Here is a 12360-nt window from a genome sequence, read left to right as displayed (position 1 = left end):
TGGAGCTTCGTTTGTAACAAACAAAAAGGCATAAGTAAACCTGCTTTTCAGCATTAGAGATGAATTATTTGAAAAGGAGAGGTACTGATCATGCCAACAAATTATAGTGGATTTCTTGCTTTAGTTTTCAATAGATTCTAGTCAAATATGTACATGTAATAATGTCAAAAAGTAATGATTAGATCAGTCTACACATTTGAAAAGAGTTGGGGATATTCTTTATGTTGTTATAGCTAGATATTTGAACCATATATTTATTGGACATTCTTCAATTTTGAATTTTATACACTTCAAGAAATAATTTGATACTATTTTGTCACTTTTTCTTTTCAAAATACTAAAAGCAGAAACTCGTTGGCTCATGCACCATGCTTTCTACTTATCCAACACAACGATAAGTTAAACGCCTCGCTTTGTGCTCTCTTCTTTTAATCGATATATCATATGTCGATCTAAAATAAATAGTCTTATCATGAGCTGATCGTGATTTAAAATGGTTTAATATACCTGTGTTTGAAATATAGTCAAGTGGTCAAGACGTCACAATTAACAACAATGTCTAGAGTTCAAATATATCTAGTGGCCTCTTGACCTTTACTAATTCGAATTCTTACTAATTCATGGGTAACTTTCAAATAAAAATAATAATAATAATTTAAACTATATAGAAGCATGGGTTTGCACCCATGCTTCGTCGTCCGTTTGCCAAAAAAAAAAAAAAAAAAAAAAAGGTGTGGGCCCCAACTTAACATCAACCAATATTAAAAAAAAAAAGTGTGGGCCCCAACTAAACACCAACCAATATTTAAAAAAAAAGAAAAAAAAAAGTGGAACCCACCATCTCCAAACTCACGAAAAAAAAGTGGACCCCATATTAACAAAATCAAAGAATATAAAAAAAATAAAATGAATCCCATATTAAAAAAACAAACAATGTTAAAAAAAAAAAAGTGCATCCCATATTAAAAATCAAACAATATTTATGTAATTTCCAAAGTATCTCATTAAATCAATAATGATGGATTCATTGCCACATGCGTATCAATCCATTAGTGGGAGCAAATGAAATGTGGGCCCCAACTAAACATCAACCAATATTTTTTTTTAAAAGTGTGGGCCCCAACTAAACACCAACCAATATTTCAAAAAAAAAAAGTGGAACCCACCATCTCCAAACTCACGGAAAAAAAAAAAGTGGACCCCATATTAATAAAATCAAGCAATATAAAAAAAATGAATCCCATAAAAAAAAAAAAGTGGAACCACCATCTCCAAACTCACGGAAAAAAAAAAGTGGAATCTATATTAACAAAATCAAACAATATAAAAAAAAATGAATCCCATATTAAAAAAATAAACAATGTCAAAAAAAAAAAAAGTGCATCCCATATTAAAAAATCAAATAATATTTATGTAATTTCCAAAGTATCTCATTAAATCAATAATGATGGATTCATTGCCACATGCGTATCAATCCATTAGTGGGAGCAAATGAAATTATTGTACAGCAACATACTTAAAATACTTATATATTAAAATAAGATATAATTTAATTACTTTTTCATTTTTTCCTTACTCCAATAAATGTGAAAAGAGATTAATGTCATAAAAGAAAAAATAATATTAAATGGAGATCAAATAATTAATAAGGTAAATTAGTGAAATTATAATTCTAATTGACGTTTCCTCAAAAAATCGTGCAAAAGAAAACATGACAAGTAAAATGAGTTAAACCAAAAATATTTACCAAAAATTAAAAAATAGCAGTTCTTCATTTAAATAGAAAATCAAATTTCTACTTTGTTTCATTTTAAACATGTAAAATTAATATAATAATTTGAATTAGAATTATCCAAATCAAAATTTAATAAAAAATAATAGGTATTGTTTAGGCTCAATCTACATACATTAACAATAGAATATTTTACACCTTTAAATTAATCGAATTAAAATTCAAAGTATCAACTGATGCTTAAATATTGCTATTGTTTTATCTCAAAGAGAGGAAAATGGTTTCCTTTTAAATAAGTCTATTAATAAATTTTTGTCAACTTTGTATTCGTAGCAAACACTAATATAATAAAGTTTTGGATACGAACAAACTACAATGTTATATTAATCGTGTTTTGAACAATATATATATTACTTTACTACTATATACACAGATATATTTATAAGCAAGATGTGATCCGTCCTATATATACTTTTTTTATTTAATAAAACATCCTTTATGTGGTCCCACCCACTTTTTTATTTAAGGGCAAAAAAATGACATTTTATACTTTATATTACCAACTCTTTTAAAAAGTAGATAGAAATACTTTATTATATTTCTATTTTTCTACTATATAGAAGCATCAGTTTACCCATGCTTCGTCGTCAGTCACTCTTAAAAAAAAAAGCTTCTATATAGTTTAAAAAAAAAAAAAAAGGAAAAAAGTGGACCCCACCCTCTCCAAACTCATAAAAAAAGGTGGACCCTGCCCTCCCCAAACTCATGAAAAAAAAGTGGACCCCATATTAAAAAAAACAAGCAATGTCAAAAAAAAAAAAAAAATGTGCACCCCATATATTAAAAAATCAAACAATATTCATGTAATTTCCAAAGTATCTCCATCAAGTCAATAATAGTGGATTCATTGCTACATGCGTATTAACCCATTAGTGGAAGCAAATAAAATTATTGCACAGCAAAAAACATGGACCTCATATTATTGTTTTTCTTCAAAAGGTTTAGTAGGTAAAATACATACAATTTTCTTTCTTTTCTTATATTAGCCTGAGATCTAATCTAAATATTTAATTGCTGTATTTGCTATTCCGCCATGTCATTTATTTGTTATGATTACTAAAATGAATATACTTAAAATATTTCTATTTTAAAATAAGATAGAATTTAATTACTTTTTCATTTTTATTCTTACTCTAATAAATGTGAAAAGAGATTAATATCAAATGGAGATCAAATAATGAATAAGGTAAATTAGTCAAATTATAATTCTAATTCACATTTCCTTAGAAAAACCATGCAAAAGACAACATGACAAGTAAAATGAACTAAACCGAGAATATTTACCAAAAATTAAAAAATAGCATTTCTTCGTTTAAATAGAAAAAATCAATTTCTACTTTGTTTCGTTTTAAACATGTAAAATTAATTTAATAATTTGAACTAGAATTATCCAAATCAAAATTTGATAAAAAATAATAAGTATTTTGCACCTTTAAATTAATCGAATTAAAATTGAAAGTATCAACTGATGCTTAAATATTGCTATTGTTTTATCTCAAAGAGAAAAAAATAGTTTTCTTTTAAATAAGTCTTCACTTTTAAAAAGTATTAATAAATTTTCGTAGCAAACACGAATATAATAAAGTTTTAGATACGGAGCACAAAACCCATGCTTCGTGTATATATATATATATATTATCACTATCCAAATACAACTACATATACATAGATATACTATAATCTAAAGTGTTGGGCCCGTGACGCCATCTAAGAATAATAATAAAAGAGAAAACGTTTAGCAGTACTTCCGTAAAAAGTTTTGTACTGTACTAAATTATTGTACGGTAGTAATATATTGCGCTCCAGCATGTATTTATGGGTTGGTGCAATATGGAACCGAAAGGCTTTTGTAACGTAAGTGCTGTCAATTCCTAGTGAATATTTCACTTCGAACCGATCCCTAGGATGATTCCTAGTCTTTTCTAATAAAAACATACTAGTATATTACTATATATTCATCATCGTACCCACTTGAAATTTTGGCTGGCATATTAGTGGGAAACAACTCAAAGTCCAGAAGTAGCTAGAATTGATCCCTTAGCTTCCAAGTTAAGGGTGTATTCGGTATGCAGCAAAACATTTTCCAGAAAATATTTTCTAATTTTCTCATGTTCGTTTGATAAAAAATTTTGAAAAATATTTTCTTTTGAAAAACATTTTCCTCAAAATTTGGGAAAATGACTTCTCTAATAAAAATAGGGAAAACAAATTCACAAGTTCATTCCACCAACAACCCTACTATCACCCAACCCAATCCCAACCACCAAACCCCGACCACTCCCAACCCCCACCCACCCCCACGCCACCCCACCCCCACCCCCACCCCCACCCACCACCCACCCGCACAAAAATAATTTTTTTTTTGAAAAAAAAGTTTTGACATTATTTTTGATTCCCCCCCCCCCCCCACTCAAACCCCGTACCCTACCCCCCCTCCCCGCCCCTCAAAAAATTATTTTTTTTGACAAAAAAAGTTTTGACTTTTTTTTACACCCCACCCAACCCCGCACCCTACGCTTCCCCCAACCCTACCCCCCTCACCCCTACCCCCCCCTAAAAAAATTAATATTTTTGAAAAAAAAGTTTTGACGTTTTTTTTTTTTTGTTTTTTGCACCCCCACCCAAACCCCGCACCCCCCCTCCCCCCCCCCCCCCATCAAAAAAAAAAAAATTTGAAAAAAAAAGTTTTGACTTTTTTATTTCCACCCCCACCCCCGAACCCCTACCCCCGAACCCTCTCCCACCCGAACACACCCTAAGTTTTCCTCAATTTGGGTCAAAACTTGTTGGGGTCATTTGGTAGTTGGACAAGAGGCAAGTTATTTATGTATTAATTTTTGCATTAATTTATATCACATTTGGTAGTTAGTAAAGAGATACCTTATTCATGTATTAATATCTGCATGCTTATACAGCGTTTGGTAGCTAGTTAGAAAGTAAGTTATTCATGTATAAAATTAGTACGACGTTTGGTTTGCAATTTAAAAACCCGCATAACTAATACATGTACAAGTTATGAGAGAATCTATGTATTATTTTATGCGGGGTAGAAGATGGAATAACTAATACATGAATAAGAAGTTGAAATGACAATATTACCCTTATCATTCCCCACTTAAATATTTTCCTTTTCTAAACAATTTTTTTATATATATTGTACTATATTATTTTAATATTTCACAAAAAATATTTTAATTGTAATTGTAAACAAATATTTTAATTTTAAAAAGTATATAATATTTATTAACTTTTAAAATAACAAACCAACATCAAAAATAATAATTTATGCATAACTAATACTTACATTACTAAACCCTGCATAACTAATACGTGCATTATTAATACCTGCATAACTAATCCTACATTACTAATACCTGCATAATTCTAACCAGCTACCAAACGACCCCTAGTGCCCAAGATGATGTCTAATTAACCTATGTATTGATTATTAGTAAAAAAAAAAGCCTACAGGTTGGAACTCAGTTAATTATATTAGCACTCATACTTGTCCCATAAAAACACCAAAAGCAAGTTGAACACTAGACGGTACTGAAAACAAAGGTACACAATTTTATACTGTAACATGGTTAAGAAACACGTTAAATTATGTAGGCTTTATGAAATGTTGAAAAACGGACATTCAAGATTTCCGTGACGGAGCCAGGAGGTTCACTTACTCACACGTGGCTTCAGTGAGCAAAAATAAGATAGCGAACCTATTAGCGAATAAGGATCGGAGTTGTATGTACTTTTAAAAATGATAAACAAATTAGGATTTGTTTTTATTTGAATTATTACGACATATAATAGTAATTATTACTATCTAGGACGACTCTAACTCACACGAATTATTGGTCCGATGTTATCCTGATTTTTGTTATGACGTGTATTAGCTATAAATATTATAAATATCCTTATTATAAGAAAAGGAACAAAATAAACGGAAAGCAAATTTAGAATTTAATATAGCGGGGTGTGAAATATCACTGCATTCACTATATATTAATTGATTAAACAATTGTGAGTTTTCTTTTTTATTCTCTCAAGGCGTCTAATACCTACATTAGGGTCTGATAAATTTAGATTCGGGTCCGAGAATATCTACATTGAGAGAAAAGTGCTTCAATCACCCAATATATATAACTTGATTAAAGAACAATGAATCTTTTTATTATTTCTCATCCGGTGTCCGATACCCACATCACTGTCCGACTAAATCTAAATTCTGAGTCCGAAAAATTCTGCATTGAGAACAAAACACTCCTTATAAAGGTGAAAAATCAGTGAGTTGTTGATACAAATGGTACAAGAAGGCCTAGTATATTCTGTTGTTTGTTTGGCATACTTTGGGAGTAGCAAAATTCAGGGGCGGACCTATGCCCAATATAATGGTGCTCTAGCACCCGTTAAACCAGACACGGACTAAGTATAGTTATATATAAAATATATGAATAAATTGGGTATAAAAAACAATGTCGTTTTGGTTTCATCAATTTGGGTGGCTGGATATAGGTTTTATTTTTGTTAATTTTAATAAAGACTATGCGTTTATTATTTATGTATTAATGTGGTTTGAGAAGCAATGTCGTTATCAATATATAGGTGATATGACTATGCGTTTAGCCATAATGTTTACCTAATCTAGCTAGTCTAATTAACTTCAACTGGTGAGCATCATTAGTGTTGCCAAAAGGAAAAAACAGGTGCCCATCTACTCTACAGATTTTTGGTACAAGTCGTACAGAATATGACCTTACGCACCTTTAATATGTTCAAATGTCTATCAAAATTATTATATACTATCATTTTAGGATTATCATTTTTTTATAATAAGGAAATCATGTGATGTCTTCTGCTTCAATTTCTCAATGAAATGAAACATCGTACTTGCATTTTCTCTGACCTGTGCTTTCTTTTTCTTTTCCCTTCTACTATAATGTCATGTGATATGACGGAAGTCCTTTTTCATGATAATATTCTTTTGAATTTTTTTAATTAGTAACAAGAAAAACAACTTTTATCCATAGGTAAGAAACTAATTTTCCCCTTTTAATGTTAGTAACTAAACACCAAAAATTAAATCACCGACTCCGGCCACTAGAAATCATTTTCCCCTGAAAAATGGCTTCTTTTATACCAAATAATGTACCCGCAAACCTCCATTTATTCATTTCAAAGAGCTTGTCAAACTCCCCACTCCCCAACCCCTCTTCCCTCTTTTTTTTTTTTTTTTTTTTTTGGGTTTTAAAAAAGGGGTTGCATAGCAAAGAGGTCGAAGAAAAAAATGAAGAAACGTGGCATTGTCACTCAGTCTTATATTTCACCTCTTAATTTAAAGTTCTCTATATTGGATTTCTTTTCACTGTTTTTCTTTAGTTTAAGTTAACTACGTTTGTACAACAGAAGCAACGAATCGGAAACTTGTACAAGTTTATGGATTAATAGTTAACACACTGAATGCAGAGGTGAAGGGTTAGTACTGTGAATTAGAAAGAGCACTAAGTTTGCTGATTAAATTGCATAGTCAACTTGCGCTCTTTTTCTTTTACTTGTAACGATTGTATAGTTATCCCTTCTAAAATGTGTGGTTGATTTTATAACTCTTACTTTGTTTACTGTTATTTTATTGTGTCTACATAATTTATTGTCTATTTTGTATTATTATAATCTTGTTCATATCTTCAAAAGCTATAGTTATCTCTAAGACAATTCACTTATTCGCAGCCTAACACTATCGATTTAATTGTTAATCTATAATTCAGATTAGAAAAGACAGACGCTACTCATATATACAACTGTTGCAAAAAGAAAAAGATCGAGAGCAAATTACTTAATTAAAAGAGAAATAACAAAAAGTTGCTCTATATACAACTATGTTAGATCAAATTCTTTAAAAATGATATCGCATTCATAATGAATTCTCCAAAAATACGTTATTTTTGGGAAGTTCAATATTCATTCAGCGTCAGTTTTTAAGAATTTGGGCAACATAGTATAAAACTAAATGCAAAACTAAATTAGAAGGGAAAGTTTTTACTACTTAAAAAGTTCGTTTTACTTTCCCTTCAATACTACTCTCATTTTTTTTTGTTTTTTAACTCTCCTACGCTAACTAATGTTAGCTAGCAAAAATATTTACACTCGCACTATTTGCTCTTCCACCACCGCTACCGCGGCGCCACCACCGCATATCTCAATCATAACAGAATCACCACCCTCAACATCGTCCACGTCGACGACGGGCTTTACTATTCCACGGTGGAGGAGGTGGTGCTGAGGTGGCGGTTTCTCCGGTGACGAAGAAGATTCCTTATTTTTATTCTTTTCTTTCTTGAAATGTGCTTGAACCGAAAGATCCTCTACTGCTTCCGAGATTTTGTCAACACAATTGATAACGTCAATGAGTATGGATGCAACCGTTATAGCTGGGAATATTTCAAGAAGGTCTAATTTGCTAGAAAGTAATAGGGCTTCAGTGGTGGCTAGTATGGATTTAAAGTCGTCGATGGCGGCTTTCGAGTGGCGGAGATGGGTTTCTGAGGCGGAGGACGACGGTTGTGTCATGGTTTTGATGGAAGAAGCTAGTTCTTTTAAGACTTTACTTGATTCTATGCTCATTTTTGTGCATGCTTCTTCTATTCTTTTGTGGAAATCTGTTGGTGCCTGAAAATAATGTAGAAGAATTAGAGATTGAGATAAAATTAAGTATTTAAGTTTCATATATGTAATAATATTATAGAAAAATATTTGCACAATCAGATCACTTATTAAGGTAATTTTTTGTTTAACAGAATAAAAAAGTAATATTGCATATAGGAGGTGAAAAAAAACTTATACTTAGTATTAAACTCACTATGCTACAATGAGAATATGAGAATTAATGATAAAAAAACGTATGGTTACTAAAATGTAACTTTCTAGATTCCTATTTATGTGGCCATGTTTGATTGGAAACTGAATTTTAAGAAAGAAAACAAATTGAACCATGTGATCTAAAACAAGTTATATATATCTGTGTTACACCAAATCATTTTATTAGTGATAAAATGAAAGTTCACAGTAGCATGCGCTAATTCTAACTAATAAATCATTAGTATATTCTTTTTGCACGGATTAAAAACAAATGTATGACACATACATTGAGACATGAAATACTAAAAACAATTCTCGTAATTAAGAAAATTCAGAATATTCTTCAGTAACTCCTTTGATATGGACAAAATTGACCTTAAAAAACAAAAGGAGGAGCAGCCTTCTATTTCAGGGAAGGAGTCGTGTTTCACCATTATGGTATCACTTTGAAAGCAAGTCTGCACTTTACGATTGTGTAAAACTTTTTTAAACTATACTAATTTTATATGATTAACTTAAATAATGTAATATTATACCTGAGGCTTGGAATTAAAGTAGCCACTAAGTGCTTGAAGATGGCAGGCACATTCTCTAGAAAGGACACCAATCTTCAAATACTGCTTCCATGGATGACGAAGTCTAAAAGACCCATGACCAGGCTCCCACCATGCAAAGTTTGCCTGTAACAATTAATAAATAAACATTCAGTACAACAAATTAATTACTCAGTAATTCTGAAGTGGCATTCATGCTAGAAAAAAACTTAATTTTGTCATCGTTCTAAAACACGTTAATTAGAAGAAATTAAGTGATACACACTAACAATATTAAAAAGATTTACATTGTCAATGAGAATTAGGAGAGTTAAAATATTTTTTTTACTCACCAAAGATTCCTCATTGGCCTTAGAATTAAGGACGGCTTTATAGGCTCCAAGGAATCCCTTGTCTTCCTTAGAGGCCTTTCCACTTTCATCAATCTCTGAAAAGCTGAAATATTCACTTCCAAAACCTGCATTAAATAATGTACATTAGCAATTCATTCCTTCATTCTTTTTTGCCCCACATGGATCATACACCAAAAAAGAATTTCCCATAAGTAATGATATCCTCTTGTATTATTTTATAAGACACTATTTTCTTATCAATCTACTCAAAATGATATTTTCTTATATTTAAATAAAAATAATTTAAATTTATTATTTTATCCTTAATCGAATTAGTTCTGTATAGCTACAGAAATGTCATAAGAGGTTTAAGATCAGAAGTTCCAAAAGCAATTCTTATTCTTTTAAAATTATGTACCGAATATATACTATCACAGAAGTTGAAGTCGAGAGAGTGACTTATATCATAAATTTATTTATACTATCAGTGTATTTAATATGTTATAGCATGTAATTTATCTTATTTTTTAAGAAACGAATTCCGCTTTCTGTTAAAAAAAAAAATCTAATTATCCTTAAATTGATAATACAAAAATAAAATAAAATTATACTATCAATACATATATACGAGCGGAAATGTGGAATCTAATAAAATGAACATGAATATTCACTGACCTTCTAAGAAGGTTGCAAGCTTTTCAAGATTACTAGAAATAAGTTTGTGAAGATCTTCACCAGCCCAAACAGGACAAACAACCAAGGAAATGATCATGCACGTGGCAGTCCCAATAAGAATGGTGGACAGACGTTGATGAGCCAGTTCCAATATTTTATCCACACGGTAACCAGATACGGTGACCATACTGAAGGTCAACACAAAAATCAAAATTCCATAGTCATATCTCCTCTTCATGTGGAGGAAAAATCTTGTAAATGTACCTAGTGCACCTGCATTATGTCAAAAATAAACTTGATTAAAATTTTCATTTATCAAGAATAGGTAAGAAAAGCACTTCGAATGGTTGATTAGTCTTTAGAAATGAGTTAGAACTAATCGTTTGGTTGATTAATCTTTAGAAATGAGTTAGAACTAATAGTTTATTATCTGATGAATCTTTCTGTTCTGATTACTGATCACTTGACTCAGGTTCTTCTTGCTAATGATTCAAGATTTTAGTTGGATCATGAAAATGAGGCTGATTATGCATGTCGGAAATACGATCACGTAAATAAAAAAAATTTAGCTCAAATTAATAGGATTGAATGATGGCGAAGACACACTTACGTACGTCGTTAGGCTTTCTCATTTTAGCATTTGCAGTTGAGTAGACATCATTAAATGACAATGAACGCCAAGCGTTGAAGACATATATAATTGATCATTAAAGATAGTGATTCTCTCTAACAACTTAATATTAAGTGAAATGGTCTTGCACTTTAATTATTTTGCTAGCATTCTGCAACAAGTTCCAATTTTAACGTTCCTATTATTACTCTTCAATGTAATAATGTACTTAGAAATCTTTTATATGTCATTTTTGTAGTTAAATTATTGTTTTATGAACCATCCTCCGGCTCTTTTTTTTTTTTTTGAGATATTGAAGTTACATTTTATTCCCTCCTCATTATTTCACGAAGCTTATTAAGGATTATAATGTGTTTTGACTTGCATAATATCCTACCTAGTGTAAAGACCAAAAACCCCAGAACAATGGGCTCCCCTTCTTTTCCAAACAAGTCAGCAAAATATTTTGCTCCAACACCTAATGCCCCAGCTGTCAACGTGGCAAAACCTCTGTTTAAACACTTGTATAAAGTTGCACCTGAAAAGAAAAAAAAAAGAATAATTAATATCTCTAGAATTGAAAATATATACTAATAAAATAATTGGAAAGAAAATTATTGCATGAAGCCATCAATTAAAATAAAAAGACAAAAAAATTCCAATCGGGGAGAAAATACAAGGTAATTTCTTTCCTATTCAACTTTTGCTGGATATATCCGATATTGTAGGTATCCCATGACATTAGTCAAAGAGCAGGCAAGTTGACTCAAACACCACTTGATTATCACAACAAAAATTAAAAAGGATAAAAGATAAAAGAACTTGCCTGCTGTGAATTCAAAAACAACCACCACAGTTAAAACAGCCCAAATTGCTGATTGTCCAAAGCCATCATAAAGAGGCCTATAATAGTAAAACAATGAAATTAAAGTGAGAGCTAATCCCACTTTAAATGCATGCCAAATTTTTCTTGGATCATCTTTTCCAATTTTCTTTGTTTTTTTCACAATTTCAATAGCTTTGTCCTTCAACTTTTTTGGAAAACCTATGAGATGGGAAATGACATTGGTTTTTGCTGGGCTTGTAGAATTATTAATCTCCATTGGGAATGGATGATTACTTCGGAAATTATGGCTAAGTTTTGAATAAAAGGTGGTGGTGTTATGGAGAAGAAATCAAGCAGAGTGCACTATATGGAGTAATATGTTAATAGGCTAAGTCTAATTATTTATAGTTGGCTAGAAAAGTTTGGGTGAACTATTTTTATTCATTTACACATGAATATCTGTCTCTTCTTAGAAAGGACAAATGTTTTTAAATTAATTATCTTTTTGTATTTGCTTGGAACATTTTTCTGGATCAAAAAGGAGGGGAATTTCAGAAGTGGATGACTGGGATTTTACTTGGATCTGGACTATATTTTAATTGAAATGGATATATTTTAATTGAAATGAACTAAAAACTGCTTTTTCTTCAGAAATTAAGAAAAATATTGAGGACATTCTTTACTTTTTCTGACGTATTGTATTGTGTTGCTACGGTAAT

General features: G+C 30.7%; 1 protein-coding gene across 1 annotated transcript; it reads right to left on the bottom strand.

Moving 5' to 3' along the window:
- Nucleotides 1-7884: 7884 nt before the first annotated feature.
- Nucleotides 7885-11918, bottom strand: LOC132050780 (aluminum-activated malate transporter 8). Its single transcript, XM_059442141.1, has 6 exons — nucleotides 11642-11918; nucleotides 11213-11353; nucleotides 10206-10478; nucleotides 9531-9655; nucleotides 9181-9324; nucleotides 7885-8455 (listed from the first exon to the last, which is right to left on the bottom strand). The coding sequence occupies exons 1-6, from the start codon at nucleotides 11916-11918 to the stop codon at nucleotides 7928-7930; spliced, it is 1488 nt and encodes a 495-aa protein (XP_059298124.1). The 3' UTR covers nucleotides 7885-7927.
- Nucleotides 11919-12360: the final 442 nt, after the last annotated feature.

This window comes from Lycium ferocissimum, chromosome 3 (genome assembly GCF_029784015.1).
Source record: "Lycium ferocissimum isolate CSIRO_LF1 chromosome 3, AGI_CSIRO_Lferr_CH_V1, whole genome shotgun sequence".
NCBI lineage: Eukaryota > Viridiplantae > Streptophyta > Magnoliopsida > Solanales > Solanaceae > Lycium > Lycium ferocissimum.
This window is presented reverse-complemented; position numbering and strand designations above follow the sequence as displayed.